General features: G+C 42.1%; 1 protein-coding gene across 1 annotated transcript in view; it reads left to right on the forward strand.

Annotated features, from left to right (window-relative positions):
- The window catches only part of CNTN5 (contactin 5), a 699,531-nt gene that overhangs the window by 98,515 nt on the left and 576,257 nt on the right, over positions 1-24,759 (forward strand). The window contains exons 3-4 of the mRNA XM_030200224.1: positions 3,109-3,232; positions 6,127-6,302. Of these exons, the coding sequence (XP_030056084.1) occupies positions 3,109-3,232; positions 6,127-6,302 (300 nt within the window). The remainder of the gene's footprint in view (positions 1-3,108; positions 3,233-6,126; positions 6,303-24,759) is intronic.

Genomic DNA, 24,759 nt, shown 5'->3' on the forward strand with positions numbered 1-24,759 from the left:
CCTCTGCTCAGTAACAAACAGTTGGGATGTCATGACAAGGGGGGTGGGGGGTGGTCTTGTTAATCTGTTTGTAACAAGACAGTTGGTTGGGATGTCATGGCAATGGTCTTTGTCAGTTTGCGGTCAGCCAGAAATTCCTGTCTTGTAACTATCAGTGGAAACTCACAGGAACACAAACAGAAATAAGCAGACCCAAATGAAAAGGCCAGAAAATTCCAGAACAGTTGACATAAGTGCTCATTCCTAAATGTTAAGCATGCACATATCCGGTTAGGCTAGCATTTTACACAGGAAAGTAGGTGTTTCCATTTCTTTATTTTTCTTTATATAATAGGCTTCTGCCATGCACCCTGTTATAGAATTGCCCTCATGGCACCTATTCTTTATAAGATTACATCTTAAGGGGTCCTTTTACTAAGGTGCACTGAAAAGTGGCCTGCATATGTAGGTACGTGTTTTGGATGCACGCAGATCCATTTTTCAGTGTACTTGTAAAAAATGCCTTTTTTTTGGGGGGGGGGGGGGGGGGAGGGGGCGAAAATGGACGTGCAGCAAAATGAAAATTGGCATGTGTCCATTTTGGGTCGGAGATCTTACTGCCACCCATTCACTTAACGGTAAGGTCTCACACATTAACCGGGCGATAATGGTCAACGCATGTTCAAATGCCGATTACTGCCCGTGTGCTGGAATATAAAAATTATTTTCTGGTACACGTAGTGGGCGCACATAAAAAATGAAATTACCACCTGGGCCACACAGTAGCTGGATGGTAATTCCAAATTGATGCGAGTTGGGCACATGTAGGCGCCTATCCAGCTTATTTTTGAAGGAGATCACCAGCCATCTCCAACACAAATCGGGAGATGGCCGGCGATCTCCTGAACCTGGCCAAATCAGTATAATCGAAAGTCAATTTTTGCCGGCGCCAACTGCTTTCCATCGCGGAGCCGGAAGAACTTCAAGGGGGCATGTCGGTAGGGTAGCGAAGGCGGAATGGGGGCGTGCTCACCAGATGGCCGGCTTCGCCCGATAATGGAAAAAAGAAAGCTGGCCCTGACGAGCATTTTGCCGGCTTCACTTGGTCCTTTTTTTCCAGGACCAAGCTTCAAAAAGGTGCCCCAACTGACCAACTGACCACGGGAGGGAATTGGGGATCACCTCCCCTTACTCCCCCAGTGGTCACCAATCCCCTCCCACCGGAAAAAAAAAATATATATATATTGTCATGCTCAGCCGCCAGATCCGCACCACTCTTTCTCAGTCTCTTCTTTTCTTTACCAAGCACGCCCTTCACTCCCGAGTTGACAGTCTGCCATCAGGGTCTCCGGACAACAGGCAAATCACCAGAAGTGCTTTATTATCTCCTGAGTACATTTACTCTGCTTTAAGGCTTCACAGGCCTTTCCCTCTCCTCAGTGTAGCTCCACTTTTAAACACAGTTCATTGGAGCCCTGCTTGCAATATAGTTCAGCTTGGGAGTTGACTTTGGCCTTGCTTTCAATATGGTTTTCCCCAGCACTGCTTCTAATCCAGTACTTAGTAGCACTGCTCTTTCCCACAGTTAATGAGCACTGCTCACAATTCAGTTCAGTTAGCAATGTTTTCCTCCTCAATTCAGTTTTAGCACTGCTTTCAAACACAGTTTAGTTTAGCATTGCCTTCAAACACAGTTCATCTTAGAAATGAAATTAAACAGTTCAATTCAATGGCAATATGGTCTAAGTCACTTTCTCACTCTTAGACCTAATGACCCACCTCCCTCATTTGTCAGCACAAAACCACCTGACATCCACCCATCGGGTCAATTCACCAAGGCTTCATTCACTCTCTCCAGTTCAGTTCATAACTCACTTTAAGAGCCCTCCACCAGCACTTCCATTTCCTCCTCATTCTCCCCTCCTTTCTCCTCCTCCAGTTCCATTCTCTCCTCCCCTTCCTCCCGGTCTAGGAGCTCCTGCCTTCCCCCATCTGATTCCATCTCCCAATCACACCCCGGCTCCTCCCTCCCTTGCATAGATTCTTCTCCCTTCACCTGTCTGCTGGTGCTGCATTGCCTTCTGGGGCTTGTAGTTTCTTAGCTCCTGGCTTCTCTGACGTTGCCCTGCCTTCTGGGCTTTGTAGTTCCTTGGTTCTGAATCTCTCTGGTGCTGCACTGCCTTCTAGGGCTTGTAGTTTCTTTGCTCTTCACAATATGTATATATATTTTTTTGCCAGCCTCAAATGTCATACCCAGCTCCCTGACAGCAGTATGCAGGTCCCTGGAGCAGTATTTAGTGGGTGCAGTGCACTTCAGACAGGTGGACCCAGGCCCATACCCCCCCTACCTGTTACATTTGTGGAGGGAACAGCAAGCTCTCCAAAACCCACCACAAACCCACTGTACCCATATATAGGTGCCCCCTTCACCCGTAAGGGCTATGGTAGTGGTGTAGGGGGATTTGGGGGGCTCAACACCCAAGGTCAGGGAGCTATACACCTAGGAGCTATTTTTGAAGTCCACTGCAGTGCCCCCTAGGGTGCTCGGTTGGTTTCCTGGCATGTGAGGGGGATAAGTGCACTACAAATGCTGGCTCCTCCCATGACCAAATGCCTTGGATTTGGCTGGGTTTGAGATCGCCGGCATTAGTTTCCATTATCGGCAAAAACCGATGCTGGCCATTTCAAAACTGGCCATCTCTGACATTTGGCCGGCCCCAACCATATTATCGAAATGAAAGATGGCCGGCCATCTTTTTCGATAAAACGGTTCGGGACTTCTCTTTGCGGCGCCGGACAAATAGATGGCCGGCCATCTATTTGGCTGGCACCATTCGATTATGCCCTTCCACGCGACTTAGTAAAAGGGTCCCTAAGTGTTGTTATTTGCATGGGCTAGTCTTTGAATATTTTAGTAACCATATAATGTATAATAATATAAAATTAAGTAACAAGTAGGTCATTGAAAATGATTTTGCAGTGTTGCTAATGTATTTATTTACAGAAACTCAGGAGAGAGATAATTCCACTTATGTGGAAATAGAGCTCTATAAATGTAAATTGTGTTTGTAAGTTCTTTATTTAGTTTTGCATACAGCTATGATATTGTCTTCCTTTTCTTTTACACAGAGTCAATAGAATATGGACCAGTATTTCTTCAGGAGCCTGATGATGTGATTTTTCCGACTGATACTAATGAGAAGAAAGTGGTCCTCAGCTGCGAAGCACGAGGAAACCCTGCTCCCAGTTACAGGTGTGGTATTTAGACCAACCAGCTTATAATCGAAAGTAATCGCCGGCTATTTCCCAACACAAATCGGGATATGGCCGGCGATTTCGCAAAAGCGTCGAAAAGCGTATAATCGAAAGCTACATTTGTGATAGCTTCGACGCTTTCCCTTTGCCTCGCCGGCGAAAGTTCAAAGGGGCGTGTTGGCGGCGAAGCGAAGGCGGGATATGGGCAGGCTTGGGCGTGGCTACCAGATGGCCGACTTTCGCGGATAATGGAAAAATAAAACCCGGCGATAAGCAGTATTTCGCCGGGTTTACTTGGTCCTTTTATTTTCACGACCAAGCCTCAAAAGGTGCCCCAACTGACCAGATGACCACTGGAGGGAATGGGGGATGACCTCCCCTTACTCCCCCAGTGGTCGCCAACCCCCTCCCACACTAAAATTATTAAAATACAAACCTTTTGCCAGCCTCAAATGTCATACCCAGCACCCTGACAGCAGTATGCAGGTCCCTGGAACAGTTGTTGTTGGTTGCAGTGGACTGCAGAAAGGCAGAGCCAGGCCCATCCCCCCTACCTGTTCCACTTGTGGTGGGTAATGTTGAGCCCTCCCAAACCCCAAACCCACTGTACCCACATGTAGGTGCCCCCCTTCAGCCCTTAGGGCTAGGGTAATGGTGTACACTTGTGGGCAGTGGGTTTTGGGGGGAGATTTGGGGGACTCAGCACACAGGGGAAGGGTGATATGCACCTGGAAGTTAATTTGGTTGTTTATAAAAGATGTTTGAAGTGCCCTCCAGGGTGCCCGGTTGGTGTCCTGGCATGTGAGGGTGACCATTGCTCTACAAATGCTGGCTCCTCCCACGGCCAAATGCCTTGGATTTCGCAAGGTTTGAGATCGCCAGCAGTTTTTTCCATTATCACAGAAAAACAAAACTAGCAATCTCAAACCCGGCGAAATCCAAGGCATTTCGCCGGCCCACACCGTATTATCGAAAAAAAAGATGGCCAGCCATCTTTTTTGAAAATACGGTTCCGGCCAACTGTTGCGCCGCCGCCAAAATAGATCGCCAGCCACCTATTTCGCCGGTGACGTTCGATTATTCCCCTCCAAATTATTTATCACAGTTTAATGGCTAATTTAGGGGACCCTTTTACTAAAGGGTGTAAAACCAAGGAAAAACAGGCTACCTCAAAATGTGTTAAAGTGTTTTGCAGCATTTTGCCTGTCTGGGTTTAAAAAAGGTCTGGACAAGTTCTTGTAGGAAAAGTCCATAGTCTGCTATTGAGACAGATATGGGGAAGGCACTGCTTACCCTGGGATTGATAGCATGGAATGTTGTTACTATTTGGGATTCTGGAATTTTCCTACTCTTTGGGTTTCTGAAAGGTACCTGTGATCTGGATTGGCCACTGTTGGAAACAGGATACTGGGCTAGATGGACCATCGGCCTGACCCAGTATGGCTATTCTTATGTTCTTAAGGGCAGTAATCCATATATTAGATATTTTTGAAAGCATGTTTTTCCAGGGGGTGTGGAAGCATTAACCAGTGAGCGTATTAGGATTACTGTATGCTAGCTGGTTAAGGCTAGGTTAAAATACTCCTATGTTAACTTTTTACAGGCATGATGTGCTATTGGTGTTAAGACCTAGATGTGCATTTACCGCAGAATACATTAAAGCATTTTGCCTGTTCACGAGTGGTAACCCATATGTTACCTATTTTAGAAAGGGGCTTGTCAAGGGTGGAGAGTGGGTGTTCTTGCATAATCTAGGGGTCTTTTTACTAAGGTATACTGAAAAATGGCTTGCAGTACTGTAGGTGCGGGTTTTGGGCGCGTGCCGATCCATTTTCAGCGCGCCTGCAAAAAAGCCCTTTTTTTATTTGTGACCTTACTGCCAGCCATTGACCTAGTGTTAAAATCTCACGTAGTAACCGGGCAGTAATGGCCTATGGCGTGCATCCGATATGCGCGTATGAAAAAAAAATTGTTTTTTGGTCGTGCGTATTGGACGTGCACCAAAAATGAAATTGCCGCAAGAGCCACTTGGTAGCCAGGCGGTAACTCCATTTTGGTGTGTGTTGGGCACGTGTAGAGCCTTATGCGACTTAGTAAAAGGGCCCCCTAGTAAGCATGTTTTAATTATCATCTGCCAAATGGATAAGACATGGTTAATGTGGGGGCCCTTTGTACCTCCTAAATAGGGTGCGGTAAGTGCTCCCTCTTTAACATTTTGCAGGTACTATGTGGTAATGGATGTTCATGCTGGACATAACCAAGACTTGGACATCCATTTCTTATGTATTTTAGAACAGGCTGAATATCAGCAGATCTTGTTCTAAAATACATGAGGAATGAATATCCATATCTGATGTACAGACTTGGATGGCCATAGTTGGATGACCTTTCTAATATTCCATTTCATGTGTCCGAACTGTCCATGTCTCTTCGTTTGTATTATGCTGGTATTGTAAGTATTATAGTTCTCTTGTATGAATGTTCTAATTTGTTATTTTAATGTGCACAATAATGAAACCGTATCATAGTATATAATGTCTATTTCCAAGTTTACATCACTGTTCTAATTGTGTATTATGATGATATTTGGTAATTTTACTGTAGATATGCTATTACTACAATGTAAGTTGTATACGTCAAGCTATACCTCTTGTATATAGCCTTGGTATGAATCAATACAAAAAAATAAACATTGCTGTTATTGCAAATAAATATATACTATCAAACTTCAAGTCTAGATGCAGATATTTTTCTGATATCAAAATGTGGTTTTTCCACTGGCCAGTCAATAGGAGTTCTGATATCCTTAATCAACTGTAGTTTTGTCTTAACACTAGAGCAGATTTGTTAGAGCCTGAACTTGCTTTCCTAATTTATTTAATTTTTTTCAAGATGGCTACACAATGGAACAGAAATAAACATGGAAAATAATTATCGGTACAGTCTGATAGAAGGAAATTTTATTATCCTCAGTCCGCTTGAAGAAAAGGATTCAGGTCGATATCAGTGCGTAACCTACAATTCCTTCGGCACTATACTCAGCCGAGAAGCCTCACTTCAGTTTGCATGTGAGTAAACATGACTTATTAGAACAAGTATCATTAACACATCTTAAATATATCTGAAAACATGTTGAGATAACAGTGCATACTTACTCTGAAATGTCCTGGAAAAAAATGCAGTTAAAATATGGGCATGTATAGACACATTTTTGTTTCATTATTTTTGAGGAATAATGCAGTATTGGACTGATGACTGTAGACAGGGGTGTGCTGGTAAATTTTTAACAACAGGCTCTTTCTCCAGACCTAGCCAGCTCTGCAGCTGGAAGGGCCAGGGGTGGCCGGGGGGGGGGGGGGGGGGGGGGGCGGACAACACTTGCCTCTCTCTCCTCCCTCCCATCGTGCTGGCAGCAAATAAATGGACTGCCACCACTCCCAAGGTCTTGCTCAGAGCAGCATGCTGGAACTTCTCTCACATGCTTGAGAAGTCCCAGCCTGCTGCCCAGAGCTGGAAACAAGGAGCGGGGAGCAGCAGTAGTCTATTTACTTGGCTGGCAGGGCTCAGCATCCCCACCAGCAAAGTAAAAGATAATTCAGCAGGGGGCCCAAGCCCACATTTTGGCAGCCAGTTGTTAAAGTAGCCATGGAGGGCCCTACTTTAACAACCAGCTCCCAAAATTCTTAAAAACTTAACAACCAGCTCTTGCGAGCCTGTGAGAGCCTGCTCCAGCACACCACTGACTGTAGATGATATGTGGTAGTATAAAACTTATTTGTTGCAAAAAAAAAGTACTTTATTACACCTAAACTGCATATTTCCATACTAGTATTTTCTCTCACATCTCAGCTGTGTCAGTTACAGTTCTGAGTGATTTTAGATTCATGAGATTTAATAAAAAGAACTTTAACACCAATAAAAGAGTATGAAGTGGGCAAGAAAAATGTTCGACAGTCACTTTTCTTATAATGCTTTTCAGGCAAATAGAAAAAACATTAGCAGTATAATAAAGTTAATAAACCTAATCAGCCAAAAGATTAATATTATCCTTCAACAAAATGTTTTAATGGTGCATTGGACTTTTTCTGAAAAATCAGTCATGCATGAGTAAAAGTTGCTAAGCCAGACAGTATCAGATCAACTGTGAAACTTTTCTGTCACAACCAGCACACCAAACAATTATAAGATTACTTCATTTGAAAAGGCCCTTTGTTGTGTCCAGAATAACACTATAAAAGCAATTTAAAAGAGTGGCTTCAAATGATTTTGGCAATTCAGGTTGTTGTTACGGTTCACTTATTATTTTAGGAGAGATCAAATTTCCCTTTTTTTTTAATTCATCACAAAATCTGCATTACCACAAATTTATAAGCATCTGATAAAAGATGGTGTCAGCAGTGAACCAAAATGTGGACATTTTTCTCAGGATAAAATGGAAAAAAAAATTATGCTTTCATATCCAATTAAATTTTGGAAGGTAAATGTTTCATTTGCATTTATTTATCTAGAGGCTTTTATAAAGAGTTTTGATCTTCTGGTTCCAGCAATGGTATAAGCAATAGCGCATTCTCAGTAGGATGCTACTTTCTGTATAGGAGTGTACTGCCTTCTCAACCATTTTGCAGACTATAAATGGCATAGATTTTTTTTTAATGGTGTTGTTGAGTTTATGCCCAATTCATATATTCCACAGATATTAAATAAAGATGAAGGACAACCTCTCAATGCATAAGTAAATTGCCTATCTTCAAGAATGATAAACATGAATGAGAAAGTTATGAGTAAGAAAACAAGAAGGTAATCAGTCCACGGTGCATATTGTGGACTGATTGCCTTCTTGTTTTCTTACTCATAACTTTCATAAATTGTATTGCTGCTCCCAGGGTTCACACTCAAATGCCCGACATGGCCATGTTTCACCAATAGTACATGCTGTGTTAGGGACATAAAATACCAGTTGGTGCAAACTAAGGGCCCTGTTTACTATGCAGCATTATAGGTGTGTTAATGTTTTTAACGCGCGCTAACCATATACGTGCCTACAATATCCCTATAGGTGCCTACATGGTTAACGCATGCACTAAGTGTAGGTGCACTAAAAACACTATCGCACCTTAGTAAACAGGGCCCTAAAACACTCCACCAACATAGGTCAATGTGTATCTTCCTGGGTCTGCTTCTTGTCATGAGAAATTTATGATGCTACATATGTTAATATGATTAATTAAATAAGAGCTTAATTTGTTAGTGAACAGATAGCTGAACCCAGATATTCAATGCCAGGCCATTTCCGGTGACCAGCATTGAATATTCAGTTTAACTTTGGCCAGTTTCACCTTAATCCGCCAAACTGATTTTCAGCGCTAGCCAGTTAAGTTGGAACTGGCCAAAATTATTCTACCTATTATGGCACCCAAATATGGCTGCCAAACTTAGCCAGCTCTGCGGTAAAAATCGTGGGATAGCTGGTTATATCGCGTGATATAACCAGCTATCTTTAAGCCGCTAACCGATAATATTCAGCACCGGATAGCCAGTTAGGTGCCATTTTGGCAGTCAGTTCCCTTTAAATATTGGGTGGTCTGCCTTTTCAAGTCTCTCTCTCTCTCTCTCTCTCTCTCTCTCTCTCTCTTCATACGAAAGGCTCCTCCATTTTTGATAGATGTAAGCACATGAGAAGGAAACTTGCCTGTTTAGTGAAGAGGACTGTGACCATTTGATCTTGTTTGGGCCTCCCAATGTTGTGTATACCATGGGTGATGTATGGGAGGAGGAAGATAGCTAGAAATAACTCTACCTACCAGCTGATATTCTAAAATGCTACATTAAATGCTTAACACACCCCTCTCAAATTCATTCAATATTTATCTGTATATAATGGAGGAAATGAGAAAGCTATGGGTGAAACGGGACTGCTTCAGGATTAAAAAGATGTGTACTTGATGTTAACTGCTTCATATTGGACTGCACCAGATAATGAATCTGTTTTATTTAACACAGTAAAATATTTTTTTTCATGAAAAGTAAAAGCCATTTGGAGGTTTTGACCAATGATAAGCTGCTGTTCTGTGTAATATTTTATATCAGTGAAAGCTTGATGAGTACTGCAGACTTTTTTGAGGTCTTTCCTCCATTATACATATATATATTGAATGAATTTGAGAGGGGTGTGTTAAGTACTTGGTGTTACAATCCACACTACGGATATTTTGACATTCTCAAATTATAGTCCTGTGGACGTTTTTGGTATATTTGAAAGGGATCCTAAAATGCTAACCTTAAATTTTTCAAGGGATTTTTTACTAAAGCTTAGCTTGAGTTATCTGCAACAGGGCCCATTTTATTCCTATGGGCCGTGCTGCAGATAACTCAAGCTAAGCTTTAGTAAAAGACCTTAGTTTCTTAGGTAGATGAGTCGATTTTAGAGGCATCTTATGGCACTTCAGCTGATTTGATATGGAGCTCCTTTTTGAAAGTTGCAGATGATATCTTAGTAAAAACTTATAAAGAAATTTGCCAAAGGTGTTTGTGTATTAGATCCAATCCCAGCTTGGACTTTGAAAGATCTTCCAGTCCACTGATCTCTAGCCTTACTTACTTAAGGGGTCTTTCAATAAAAATTAGCTCGAGTTATCTGCAGCAGGGCCCATAGGAATAAATTGGGTCCTGCTGTAGATAACTCCAGTTAATCTTTAGTAAAAGAACCTTTTAGTAAATTGATTGTTTTCTGAAGGCAATACGCCAACTAACTTGGGTCATACAATTCTAATTCCTCTACTAAAAACTATTAATTTAGATCCTACATGTTGCTCAAATTATAGACCTGTGGCTAATATCCCTTTTTTTTTTTTTTTTTTTTTTAGCAAAGTTAGTTAATGTAGTGGTTGGGATACAATTACAAGAATGCCTTTTTCAACATCAAGTTCTTGACCTTGTGAAATCAGGATTTCGTTCCAACTACAGCACTGAAACAGTTTTGTTAGAATTGATGAAAAATTTGAGATGTAATCTAGACAAAGGAATATAGACTTTGATTACGCAGTTGGATATGTCAGCTGCTTTTGATTTAGTTAGCCACGAAGTACTTGTAGACTAAGTGCATTTGGTATTATGGGTGAAGTTTTGAGGTAGTTTATGAGTTTTCTACAGCATAAAACCATAAAGGTTACATGGAAATCTTAGTGGCTTACATGGGGTACTTAACTCTTCAAAGGTGACAGGCTATTCTTATGCAGATGATATTTAGATCCTGTTCCCAGTAAAAGGAACTACACAGGATACATTTAATTTTATGACTAGGGGGTATTTGAGTAAATCCATACTTGGATGCTTCTAAATAGTTTGAAACTCAACCCAGATAAAACTAATATTTTATGGATAGGAGGAAATAAGGTAGATATGCTAAACTTGAAGCTAAAGATAGATATGTCGGAAGTTTCTCTCCACTCAGAAATTAAGATTTTTGGAGTTATATTTAGATTCAAACTTAAATCTGGAGACATATTTAAATGGCATAGTTAGAAAAGCTTTTGTAAAGTTGAAATTATAGTTTACTATGTTTGGATAGGAAAGAACATCACACTCACTCAGAAACATTCAAGACCTAAATAAAAAGAAAAAGGAGCTAATATTATAGAGAAAGGTAAGTGTAGAGGGGACAGGAGTGGAAAAAAAGGAAAGGGAAAAGAAGAGGGGCAGGGAATGATGGTGGTGATATTGAAAAATATCTAGGTAGAACTGTATGGTTGTTGGAAGAACCAAGCTCTTAAAGCAGACTTACATTTTTAAAGGATAGTTCAGCTTGAATGGGAATGGGCACAGAGTTCCACCAGAAAGGGGCAGCAAAAAAGAAGGCATGATGCCTGGTTGACTCTTGTTGGGCATGCTTGGGAGCAGGAAGAACTAAGCAGTGATCGTTTATAGAGCGAAGTAGGCAGACCGGTGAATATTGGATAGTGAGAACTGACAGATAAATAGGGAGTCCTGTCCTAAAAGCCTTATTATTTATTTAAAATTTGAACATACAATCACAAGCATATACTCGTTAGAGGTAACACAAATTGTAACAATCATCAAGGAATAGTGAAAAACTCATGTTAACAAAAGAAACATAATATTCTTCTTTGTTCACTAATCAGTAGGGAGAGGAATACTCATTCAAGGAGAGAAAAATAACTAAACTAAATATATAGGGCCCCTTTTACATAGCAGCGGTAAGCCCAACGTGGGCTTACCACTCGCTAAACAGGAAGTACCGCCGGGCTACTGCAGCAGCCCGATGGCACTTCCCACCCCAGTGCATCGTCATATCTGGTGATACAAAAATATATTTATTTTTGTAGCGCTGGGGTGTATCCAGTGGTAATTGGGCAGTGCCATGTGCTGTCTGGTTACCGCCACCTCAATGGGTGGAGGTAAGGGCTCCCCCCCTCCCCCGAAATGGCCACACGGCATGTGCTTTACTTGCTGCACAGCCATTTCCTGGAGAAAAGAAAGACTACCTTTTTACCAGCTGTGGTAAAAGGGGGCCTCGGTGCATGTCAAAAATACGCACTGACGCCTACGCAGACCCGTTTTTGCCGCAGCTTGGAATTGAAAAAACCCTCATTCTTTAACGCCTATAGACTCAGTACTGATTTTCTTTAGATCCATTAAAGTCTACAGCTGTCCCGGCAGAGAGAAAACGTATTGCGCTCTGGTAAAATGAACCAAACATTTTAAGGGATAAACCAAGAGAAAAGTTATCCCCAAGGTCCTTAATGTCCTTTCTCAATGCAAAAAAAGCTCTCCTTCTCTCCTGCATGCTCTTATATACATTGGGATAGACCCAAATACATTGCTCATAAAACAAAGCTTTCACATTTGTATAATAAAGTCTAAGGACAGCATTTAAGTCTTGTTCAAATACAAATGATGCTAATAAAGTAGCTCTTTCAGATATATCAGACATGGAATCCTCCAAAATAGCTGAGATGTTATTAAGATCAATCTTCTCCACTTATGATTGAGCCCCCTGTAGCTCACCAGATGGTATTTTAGAAGAAGGTAGAAAGTAAGGTATATTTAAAGGAGGAATAGCTTCAGAGGATAATTTTAAAATTTCCACAGCATACTTTTGGAACACATGAATGGGGTTCATCCCAAGTGGTTTCAGAATGTTCAAAAAAATGAAAATGTAATCTTCTATTATAGCTTTTAAATTGTTCAACCTTCTAATGAATCAACACATTATCTTTAACCAAAGAGACAGATACAGTTTTCAAAGTTGCAATTTCCTCACAGAGTTCAGAACTCTCTTGCTTTATATCAAAAACCGTTTTAGTTAATAAGTCCATTCTACTCACAAGTGATGAAACTTGTAGTGAGGATTTAGAACCATGCCTTCCAGCTTACAGAGCACATCCCAGATCTCACCAAGAGTCATTGTCCCCGGAGCTTTCCCAGTTCCTAAGCTGATCTTTTCAACAGCAGGCCTTAACTAGGCCCTTCTTCTGTTGCCAATCAAACATGGGTAGAACCTGTACTTGGGTAGAGAGCTCTGCTGGACAGGGTGGTGGAACAGATTCCAGGAGTGAAAGAAGTGTTTCCACTCCTAAGACAACAGCTGCTCCTGCATTCTCATGGTCAGCAGGGAACCCACACCGGCACTGGGGAGAATCAACGTAGTGAAATGTTTTATGCCCTGCTGCGCCAGTGAAGAGGTTCTGGCTGGTGGAGGAAGCAACCAGACTTCTCCTTTGTGCTTCGTATGTGGCATTGGGACAGGAAACAAAGGTAAGAACCAGCACTACACAGAGCAACGCTCACACACACACTGCTCACGCTACCATCTTAGCCCTTCCCCATCCTAAAAGCTGTAAAAGTAAGCATGGTAAAGATTATCTGTTGTTCAATTGGGAGCCAATGATGCTTCTGGAGTAAAAGGGATACATGATCACATTTTCAGGTATGGCATAGGAGTTTGATAGCTGTATTTTGAGGTACAGTTATTACCAATGTTAGAAATAACTTTGTAATATATCATCAGTTAAAGATAATGGAGAATATGATTAGAGCGAGGAATCTGAGTTTTCCAATATTCCCAGTGGACTATTTGATATCTTCCTTGGAAGATACATCCAAGGGAGCCTCTACTGGCATTTTTAACATATCTAATAGATGTGTTAAAACTGGCAATAGGGGCACCCTTGCATGTATCTAAAATTTACTATCTGATGAATGTTTATCAGGTTGAAAATTATGTACAGGGAGATTACAATATAAGCAATATCAACAGTTGATAGCATATAATCATTAGGTTTTTTTTTAATGCTGTACCCAGATGATTATGGGGAAATGGTTCTATGTTGTTGTTTTACACATGAAAAAAAATGTTCAACCGAGCCACCCTTCTTGTTACTTTTCCTTCTGAATTAGATACAACTGTGGAATTAAAATCTGACCTTGGAAATGAAAATAAATAAAAAATAAAGGGGCCCTTTTACTAAAGTGCTTTAAATTTGCACTTACTGCACATTTACTCTCAGGTTCTATATAGTGTGACTTAAGCTGCACTAGCAAATCCAGTCGTATTCTGGATTTGTGCATACTTAATTAGCTTAACAAGCATTTATTGACACTAATTGGCATTACTTAGAATTTGTATTTAAGCATAATCTATAAAGTGATGTGCATAAATTCTAGGATCTGAAAAGGGGGTGTGGCCATGGGAGAGGCATGGGCAGATCATGGGAGTTCCTTGGATTTATATGCAGTGTTATAGAATATGCACGTTACACGTGCAATTTAGAAATCAGCATTTACACCAGGTTTTCATTGGCATAAATGGCAGCGACTAAATAAAGTCACAGAAAATGGGCACTGGGCATAAAGTATGCCTAGATTTAGCCATATTCTATAAACTGTGCCTAACATTAGGCGTAGTTTATAGAATAAACCTAGGCATTTTTGTGCCAATTTTTTAGGTGTTATATATAGAATCTAGTCCTATGTGCAAAGATTAATGTGGTAAGTGCAAAGTCTGTATAATAAATGCATGGATGAAGAGTGTTGGCCATCGTTTACTATATAGAGAAGTTGGCTACTACAGAGATACTGCGTTCCATAAAGTGCCAGATAATGCGGAAGTACCCTTATGGATGGATGACTCCTAGCTGTAGTACCATATGATTACTACAAGGACATAGATGCCATTTTGGAGGAGGTGCCAACACAGGTGGCAGAGGAGATGGATCGCTGCTGCTGGCAGTTGCACTACCAGATCTGCAGACTCCCGGGTAGACCCTGGGGCAGTTTGGGGGTGGAGATTGGTAGGATATGGAGCAGCTTGTCTTGTGGCAGTTAGGGTTTGGCCGGGGGGGGGGGGGGGGGGGGGAGGTCAGAAGGCTTGATCTGGGGATGAGGACTTGTGTGTGCGTGGGGGGGATCAGGGTGCTTTACAGGTAGAGCAGATTGTAACTTGGGTGGACAGGATCCTTGACTAAAGGAATGGACTTTGTGATGGAGATCAGGATGCTTCTATTAGGGGTTAGATGGAAGAGTTCTGATATGGGGGGGTCAGATGCCAAGGGGGTGTACCACACCACCATGTAACTTCTAGCAGCCAAACTACTGGATGGCCAGTAGTGCAGCTGCACTTACTTTCTTCTTTTGAGGCAGTGGTAAATTCGGCTGTACTGTTAGCAGACATGACAACTAGTAATCAATACTGACCTGAACACTAGCTGTCATGGCCAGCATACCTCTGCCTGCCTGTGTCATTCTCAAATTCTACCCGCTCCCACGTTAGGCAGCTAGCATGAGAGTTTTACCATGCTGGCTGCCTTTTTAACACAGGGGACAATAGCGCAGGTCTGCACCACTGTCGACCATGTGGTAAACACTGCATTAACTTGATGTAATATTTATCTTTAATGAAATATTTTCTTTTGGTTAAACCATACTGTAATTGGGGAAACTGTTTTCTTTAAATCTCCATGTTTTCAATTACCTCTCAGGGAACAATTATAATTTGTTGATCCTACTCATTTGGCAAATATTCCGAGAGATAAATATTTCTTGGATTAATTATTTCCCGGTGCTGTGATATAATTTTCACGGTCCAATTTGAGTATTGCATTATAACTCTGTCTTTCAAAAGATGTATGTTTAGTTGGTGATTTCTGCATATTTTGTTCATTTGAGCTGTCTCACCCTTAAAATGGACTGGTTACAAGTTAATGATTTCTTTTTTTTTTTTCCTATATTCTGTTTTTATTCTTTTCTTAATATTACTATTTATTTTGCATTTACTTATTTATATTTGCTACAAATCTTGGCAACTTTGAAATAAAAATAAAACACATCATCTGCTTCCTATGTGTAATTCCCCATTATATGGGGATTACGAAGAGATAAAATCCCTGTTGAGAGTCACTGGGGGGAGTGCCTGGGAGGACCCTGGGTGGGAGCAAGCCCAGCCCATGGGAAGTGGCTTGGAATAAAATGTCACTCAGCCCATGTTGGGAAGAGTGACAGTTTTGGGAGGAGTTGGGAGGAGATAAAGGAGAAGATTTAGAGCGGGAAAGGGCCTTTGGTTGCCTGCAAACCCCCTGCCAAGTGACCCAAAGAAGGAGAAGGGGAACTTGAAGTGCCACCTTAAGATTGGACTAGGAATGATGAGCAGTTATTGCCCCACTCACAATAACTGGTAAAGGAGTCAGAACTTCGGGCGGCTTGGGGAGTTTGGCCCATAAGCAGGGTTCAGGGCAGGATGTAGCCTGCTGAAGACCAGGATGTTGTCCTGTGATGTACCCGCGGAAGGAAGACAGTCATAATGGACTGTGCCTGGTCATAACGGAGTGAATCTGAGAAGAAAACAGCTCTGAGATTACATCTGGCAAACAGGATAAGCATGGATAGGAGCCTTGTGAATATGTATATAGCCCCTGAAAGAAAGTGCCCCTGTAAATACACCTGAGAAGAATAGTGGAATGTGTTCCCCCTTTTCCACTACTCCCCTGGGAATAACAGAAATCTTGGACTGAATTGTTCTGGAGTTTATTAAGTGAATGTAAGAAGATTAAAGTTAAAGTCTGCCAGTTGCAGATGTAGCAATAAAAGTTAATTTTGGTATTAAACCATTCGGTATGCAGTATGGTTGCTGGACTGAAGAGTTGAGTGGAAACTGGAACTGGAAAAGTGTCTCCCAACTCCCCGGATTGCTATTCCAGACCACTGACCCACTCCCAAGCTCAAGTGCGTATGTGCTGGAACTGATGAGTGAGGGGAGAATGGCCCTGAATGTGAAATTGAACTGAGATCTGTTTTGTGGCTATGGGCCAGAGCTAGCACACAGGTGAGACCTGGGTTACACAAAAATGGCGCCCAAGATGGGGCATTTGGGAGAATGCCAACACTTTCCAATGCAGGATTATAAATCTGGTTGTTGGGAAACAGAGCTGGAGGACACCTCTTATAGTGGATTACAAAATTGAAATCTTGCCTGTGGATTACAACAATTCTGATTGCCTTGTGGATTATAAATTTCTTGCTGTGTGGATTACAAATTTGTTTCCCTTGGAAATTCAAGTGCTGCAAAACTGGGGAAAGAGAATGGTGAAAAACCAGTCCGGTTAAAATTCAAAGTTTCTGCCCAGAGAAACCTATGCTGATGGACATAAAGAAGCACACCAAAACTGTGAGTACCTGGGAAAAAGGGCAGGAGGAACTGGTGGAGTCATCATGATGGTGCTCCCAGCATTCAGAGAGATGGGGGAGGGATCCATGAGACCCACTGTGATGAATGAAAAAGAATACCAAGTTCAGATGGCTGAATTGAAGTTGCACTTGAACCTTCTGGCCTTGGAAATTATAGAGATCGGACAGGATACGCCCCCACTCACCTCTAAGGTTATGGAGGAATGCAGTGCTCAGGTGGAAATACTGCAAATACATCTGAACTACATACTGCATAGGCTTGCTGAATTGAGGGGGAACTGTGAAAGCGCTATGGAGGCCAAAGGTCATAAGTGGGAGAAGGTTGAGTCCCTGACTCAACAGGCCAAGGAAGGGGAATCTGAGGGGATGGAAGTGACACAGGCTCCAGATGATAATGCACGTGGAGTCGAGGCATTGGTCACTCAGGAGGAGACTGCGAGAACAGAATTGGATGGTGTGCAGGGGAAACTGATGGTCAACCGTCAGCTGGAGTGGATTGGTGAAACAGCCCACCGAATTCGAGCTGCTGTAGAGTTGACGGTGGAGGACGGTGTCAATATGGGCCATGCCATTTACCCAGAGTGCCTCTTGGAGCAACCCGGCTCTAGTGTGCCTGTGCTGTCAGCCTGAGGATGGAGGTTTTATCAGTGTGAACCTCAGGCAGGGAACCTTGGGAAGGAACCTGAGTGACGGAGAAGGAGAATCAAGACTCTGAGATAGACAGTGACTCTGAGACTGACAGTGGGCAAGACCCCCACCAAACCGATGCCAGGGTTCACGGCTTGGTTGAAACAGCAGGTGCTCTCTTGGCAGAGGATGTTTCCATGGGAGTGGTGAAGACTGAGGAAGGTGCAACAGGCTTGGCACACTGGATGATTGGGGGCCAGCCTTGTGGTTTGGTTGCAGCAGGGACAGCGGTGGAAGGAGAAATGAACAGCAATCGCCTTGGAATTGCCTGTTCCCCCCAGGCCACCTTGGAAGAAAGGAACAATGGAGCTGGAAATCATGGATCTGAAGGAGAGGGTGCCCCCTGAGGTGAAAGTGGTGACTCCTGGGATAGAGCTCACTGTAGCTAAGTTGGAGGACAGACTACCAATCCTATGGAAGATTTCATTGGATATGGAGACAGGCTTTCCAAAGCCTTTCACTTTTTCTAGAATACCTTTGTCTCGCTGTGGGTGCTTGTGAGTCCAGTGTTCCTGGTGCTGCAGGGAAAGAGTGGGCAGTGAGGAGCCTCAAGTTAGATTGAATTGCTGAAAAGGCTCAACATTACCCTGACCATTGCTGAGGGTCAGGGTGCAATAATCCTGCCTTCTGAGAACATGGATGGGCATTGGCTGGGAAACCCAGTGCCGAAGGAGATACTGGAATAGCCTTGGATTGACCGGGGGGGGGGGGGGAGCAGGAGGAAAGAGACTTTCCAAGTAAGTCAAACAGACTTGTGTTTGAAGCGTTTGTTATGAGACATGTGGGGAGTGGGTTATTCCTATGTGTCTTTGGTTATCATGAGTGTGGTGGATGCTCAGAGAGAGGAGTGAATCCAAGAAGCCATCTTCCAATGCCTGGGACCTGACTCGAGTTATCCCCTGGGGCCAACTGATCCTCGAGTCAGAAGTATTGGATGGTCCACTTACAAGCACCTGGTGGAGGTTATGGATTTGGGTCACCAAATTCAAGTTTATGATACCCCAAGGTTGATACATGGGGGTCTGATCATGAGAAAACCTGATCACAAGTGTATGTTTGAGCCCAGTAGAGTGGGTACTCAGGTCTAAGATAGAAAAAAGGATGGTGTTAAACTATTGAACAAAGTTGAGCTGTGTTGAAGAACTAAAGAAGTACGAAAACAAAGTGAAGTGAATAGTTGGGCAATAAGCCCAGTTACAAAAGTAAATGTTGGAAAAAATAGATAACTGTGTGCTCGTTATAGAAAAAATGTTTGAGCGTGTTGATGGAGAAAAACATAATAGGGTGGACCCAGGTCCAATATGTTGAAAAAACAGTCCGGTTAAAATTCAAAGTTTCTGCCCAGAGAAACCTACGCTGACGGACATAAAGAAGCACACCAAAACTGTGAGTACCTGGGAAAAAGGGCAGGAGGAACTGGTGGAGTCATCATGATGGTGCTCCCAGCATGTTGCTGGGAGTTGTATAAATAAAAGGAATAAGGGGCATATGCAGTTAATATGTTTCCCAACCTGGTTATATTGCTGGGAAGAGTTTGATAACAGAATGATGATAGGTACAGAAAAAATGATGTATTAAAATAAAAATGTATTTACTGCAATAAAATGTTCTCAAACGGGCTGGGAAATTACTGGGGGGAGGGGAATAGAAGAAGAGAGAAAAAGGTAAATTTGGTGTTATGAAGTAAATCCTGTGAAAGTGTATACTGTTGAGTAAAGTGAAAAAAAAAAGGGTATAAGGCATGCACAGGAGCCTTGTGAATATGTATATAGCTCCTGAAAAAAAGTGCCCCTGTAAATATAACTGAGGAGAATAGTGGAAAAGATGTTTCCCACTCCTCCCCCCCCCCGGGAATAACAGAAGTCTTGGATTGAATTGTGCTGAAGTTTATTAAGTGAATGTAAGAAGATTAAAATTAAAGTCTGCAGTTGCAGATGTTGCAATAAAAGTTAATTTTGATATTAAACCCTTCGGCGTGCAGTGTGGTTCCTGGCCTGAAGAGCTGAGTGGAAACCGGAACTGGAAAAGTGTCTCCCATACCCCCCCGGATAGCTATTCTGCACCAATAACCCACTTCTAAGCTCGACTGTATGTGTGCTGGAACTGGTGAATGAGGGGAAATTGGCCCTGAATGTGAAACTGAACTGAGATCTGTTTTGTGGCTCTGGGCTGGAGCTAGCGCACAGGTGAGACCTGGGTTATATATGAAACATTAGTATGAAATTCAAATAGATTATGGTTAAGTGAAAATCATGTGTAAAAAAAACACACAAACTGCATTCAAGAGAGATTGTCTTGTGTATATATATATACGACAGAGATAATGATATGCATTACCACATATCCCCAGAAGACAGTAAAAACAACATCTGGCTACTCACTGGAGGCAAACTGGCAGTCTGTTCCTGATATATTTTAGTTTACTACTTAGCACGTTGCTGCTCCATAAACCAAGCTAAACTTGTGTATGAATAAAACTCTGGGTTGAATTGATAAATGGGATTGTGAGCATTCTATTCAGGTTACAGCCTAACAATGTTCCTTTTCCACAAATCAAATCAGTATACAGGAGCTGATGAAATACAAATGCCATAGCTTTATTCTTATATACAGTACAACTCAATTTAGCATGGTTGGGTTTCCCAACTGTATGCAAATATATCTCATGCGTATTCATTAGAGAAATCCTGAAAACCCAACTGAGTTTTGACTTTCAAGAACCAAGGTTGTCCACCCCTGCCTTAAACAATAATAAGGCAGTATACATAAACAATAGGAAAATACTGTAAGGAACATTATCAATTCAAATAGAAAAGATAGAATATAGATCAGTTTAATAGTAAGCATAGGTAGACAAACAAATGTACAATCAGTCATTAAGGTTCACACATAGGGAACCCATCCATCAAACAGAAGAAAACTTGAGTCTCAGTGTATTGTGGTAGAAGAGCTATCAGCTACTGATACGCCATAAGTCCATCAAAACAATTGTTTTTAATAGATCTCTGAACCTTGGATAAGAAGATTCTAGATGTATATCAGCAGGAAGCAGGTTCCAAAGTATAGGCATGAGACCAAGGAACACACAGGCTTTAGTACTCTCATAATGTATTTCATGAAACACTAGGATGTGTAAATGATAATTGTTTAGTGAATGAAAAACCTTTGAAGGAGCATGGGGGTAAACAAATTAGCAAGATATATCAGAGTGCCTATATACAAGTCCTTATGTGTAAGGGTCAACATCTTAAATTGAGTACTAGAGGCTATTGGGAACCAGTGATATTTATTTATTTTATTTTTATTTATTAGGATTTATTTACCGCCTTTTTGAAGGAATTCACTCAAGGCGGTGTACTGTAAGAATAGGTCAAACATGAGCAATAGGCAATTAAAGCAGTAAAAATATTCAAATAACAATACAAAGTATGGTATAGTATACTACTTACATGTCAACACAATATGTAATAGAACATTTTAATTGATAGTGAAGGGTAAAGCAAAGATGGAACATATAGATAGATAAGAGAGTAAGGAGTTAGAAAGTAAGGTGACTGATTTAAAGAAAGTTGTGCATAAGGTCAGAGAGATGATTAAATATTATCACAGCTAGGGTAGGAGTGGGTTGAAGGTTTAAAGGTCTGGTTGAAGAGTCAAGCTTTAACCTGCTTCCTGAAGTAGAGATAGTCTTGTGTTAAGCGGAGCCTTTCAGGCAGTTCATGCCAGAGTGTGGGGGCTACTCCAGAAAAGGCTCGCTTGTGGGTATCACATCGTGTAATATCTTTTGAAAAGGGTGTGGTTAGTGATAGTCCTTGACAGGACCTTAGTGTCCTTGGCAGTATCTAGACAATCATCCTATTCTTCAGGTACTCAGGACCATTTCCTTTGAGGAAATATCAGACATAGAGTTTTAAATTTAGCCCTGTATTGTACTGGTAACCAATTAAGCTTTTGCAAAAATGGTGTGATGTGGTTACATCGCTTGCAACCTTCTATGAGTCTGGCTGCTGCATTCTGAATCAACTGGAGCTAGTGCAGGCCCTTTGTAGTCAGACCATTATATAGTGCATTGCAGTAATCCAGTCTTGATGTTATCATGGCATGCACAACTTGGATAAGATTTATCTTCTCCAGTGGCGTTCCTGGGGGGGCTGGCACCCGGGGCGGATCGCCGATTCGCCCCGCCCCCCGGGTGCAGCGCCCCCCCCCCCCCCCCCGATGCAGTGCGGACTCCCCCCCCCGAAAGGACACCCCCACGAAGGAACCCCCCGCTGGGTACACGCCGCTGGGGAGGGTGCTGCACGCGCCTGTCCTCCGTTGTTCCATGCTTCTTCTCTGCCCCGGAACAGGAAGTAACCTGTTCAAGGCAGAGAAGCATGGAACAATGGAGGACAGGCGCGCATGGCACCCCCCAGCGGCGTGCACCCGGGGCGGACCGCACCCCCCCCCCCTAGGAACGCCACTGATCTTCTCAATGTAAGGAGAGAGGTAGCATAGCTGTCGCAAATAGTAGAAGCAGCTCTTGAAGGTTGCATGGATTTGGGGAGTCAGATTAAATGTTGAATCTAACTGTATTCCAAGGTTCCTACGTTGTGATTTGAAGGGGAATTCATACTTCCCAGAAGGGATTTTTATGTCAGGTATGTATCCACTTGTTTTAGAGACCCAGAGAAGCTTGGTTTTTCTTGGGTTCAGGCAACATTTGTTGTGTTTAGCTCATTCTTGAATTGATGTTAGACAGGTAATCAGTTTATTCAAGGCTGTAGGTAAGTCAGGTTCAATGGGTATGAGTAGCTGCACATCATCCGCATAGATGTAGAACTGAGTGTCCATTGACCGAATCAGTTCAGCTAGTGGCTTGAGATAGATATTGAACAGAATGGATGACAGTATCGATCCTTGTGGTACCTCGCAGGTCAGAGTCCATGGTGGTGATGAGTTGCTGCCAAACTTGATGAATTGTTGCTTGTCTGATAGATAAGATCTGAACCAGGCAAGTATTGTTCCATTGATACCTGTTTCTATAAGTCATGCTAGCATGATATCATGATCCATAGTGTCAAAATCTGCTGAGAAATCTAGTAATACTAACATTGAGGCGAATCCCTTGTCTTGGTTTCTGTGAAGATCATCTAGTATGGATACGAGGACTGTTTCTGTTCCATAACTGGGTCTGAATCCAGGTTGACATGGATCTAGCCAGTTTCTCTCTCCTAGCCAATTATTAAGTTGAACACAGACTGTTCTATGAGTTTCCCTAGAAATGGGATGTTGGATACTGGCTGGTAACTTTCAAGTTTGTCCTGGTCAAGGTTGTTTTTCTTTAGCAAAGGGCGAACCACTGCCCTTTTTGATGCTGTTGGTAGTTGCACATTAGAAAGAGTGTTTACAATTTTTGTGGTGCCTTTTATGAGCCCATGTTTGCCTGCTTCACTATCTTTGATGGGCAGGGGTCGATAGAGCAAGTAGTTGGTCAAAGGTCTCTTAGGATTTTGTCAAGGCTCTCCTCTGTCATTGGGTTAAAAGTGTCTCATCTGTCTTTGTGAGGAGGGGGCAAGTTTGCACACCCCCTGGTTAACTGGTTTGGGACTGGGTGGGATTGCCTGTCAATCCTGGCAGAGTCTTTTAATTTTGTTGGCAAAGTCTGCAGCAAAATCACTGCAGTTCAGTTTAGACTGGGCAGGCTGGTTCTGCGGTTGGGGTTGCAGTAGGCTGTTTACTATACTGAACAACTGCTTATGAAGAGTGTAGTGATTCCGTATTACCTATTAACTCATGAAAGCAGCAGTATTTTGAACTGTCTAGAGGTGATGGATACCGTACTGTGGGAGGTCTGAGAAGATTATATTACAGAAATTCAAGTATGCCATTAAAAAGGCATAAAGGAATGCCATTTATGAGTTATTATCCAAATATGACCAAAGAGCTCTAAACTAGTGTAGTAAGTAGAAACAGGATCTGACAAGGGACAATATATTTTTTTTTAAAGGAAAGCTGTTGGTTATGAATCACACCTAGGTATCTATGTTGGACCAACTGAACAGGAGTTCATGATATCAGAGGTGGAATATTTGGTGAAAGACCATTACTGATTATCCAATAAGCAACAATTTTTTAATGATTAACAATTAATTGAATAGTACCAGCCAGATAAAGACCAAATCAAAAGCTGTATTGAACCTGGACATAACAGTAGATAAGGCATCAGTATGATGAATAAGTAGGATATCGTCCGTATAACAGAATGGATGAATGCCGTGATCCTGAATTAATGTCATTAAAGGATTGAAGAAGATGTTAAAAAGGAGAGGTGCCACGACTGAGGCCTGTGGTATTCCACAAGTGCTTGGATAACTCATGGATAAAGAAGATGAGTGAAGTACTGATAAGCTGCAACCATTTAGAAGTGATGCAAACTGGGAAAGGACTTTCCCAGGGATTAAAAGATGCCCATCATGAAGGAGTGAAGCACCCTTGCAGAGGGTGTGGGGATTAATAAGTGAAGACAAATAGCTTGGGGAGCCAGGTGGAGGACCTTGTGGATAGTGGTAAGATGCATAAACTGAATGTGGTATTGTACAGGAAGCCAGTGACGCTTGACTAAGAGAAATGTAAAGAAAGAAACGACAGGTCTTGGCAATCTGCTCGATATGAGCAGAGAAGGAGAGAGAAGAGTCAAAGATGACCCCAAGGTTTCGAGCTGAGGAGACAGGGAGAATGAGAGAGCCATCAACAGAAACAGAAAATGGGGGGAGCAGGGAGAGCGGTTTGGAAGTCGCTTTGTCATCCTCTACTCCTGTTTTGTTCTCTGTGGATTCTCATAGAGTTTGCATTCCTGTTTCTGTTTTTGGCCATGCTAAAATATCACAACAGGTACATTTCTATTATTGAATCTCGCCAGTTTTCTGTGGTACAAATGTTTAGTGCTGCTGCTATTAAAGATGTCTTACTTATCCACCACAAACAAACATCTAGCAAAAATATTGCTAGATCAAAACATGTTGAAGTTTTTGAATTTTCCAGTTTCCGAGTTGCTATCTTCGTCTATCTCAGCAACTCTGTCTCCCTCTTAAATCCTCTTTAGTAACCCTTCATTCCCTTATTATGGCTCATGCCCTTTCTTCCAGATTGTGTCCTCTT

Source organism: Microcaecilia unicolor, chromosome 4, assembly GCF_901765095.1.
Source record: "Microcaecilia unicolor chromosome 4, aMicUni1.1, whole genome shotgun sequence".
Lineage (NCBI taxonomy): Eukaryota > Metazoa > Chordata > Amphibia > Gymnophiona > Siphonopidae > Microcaecilia > Microcaecilia unicolor.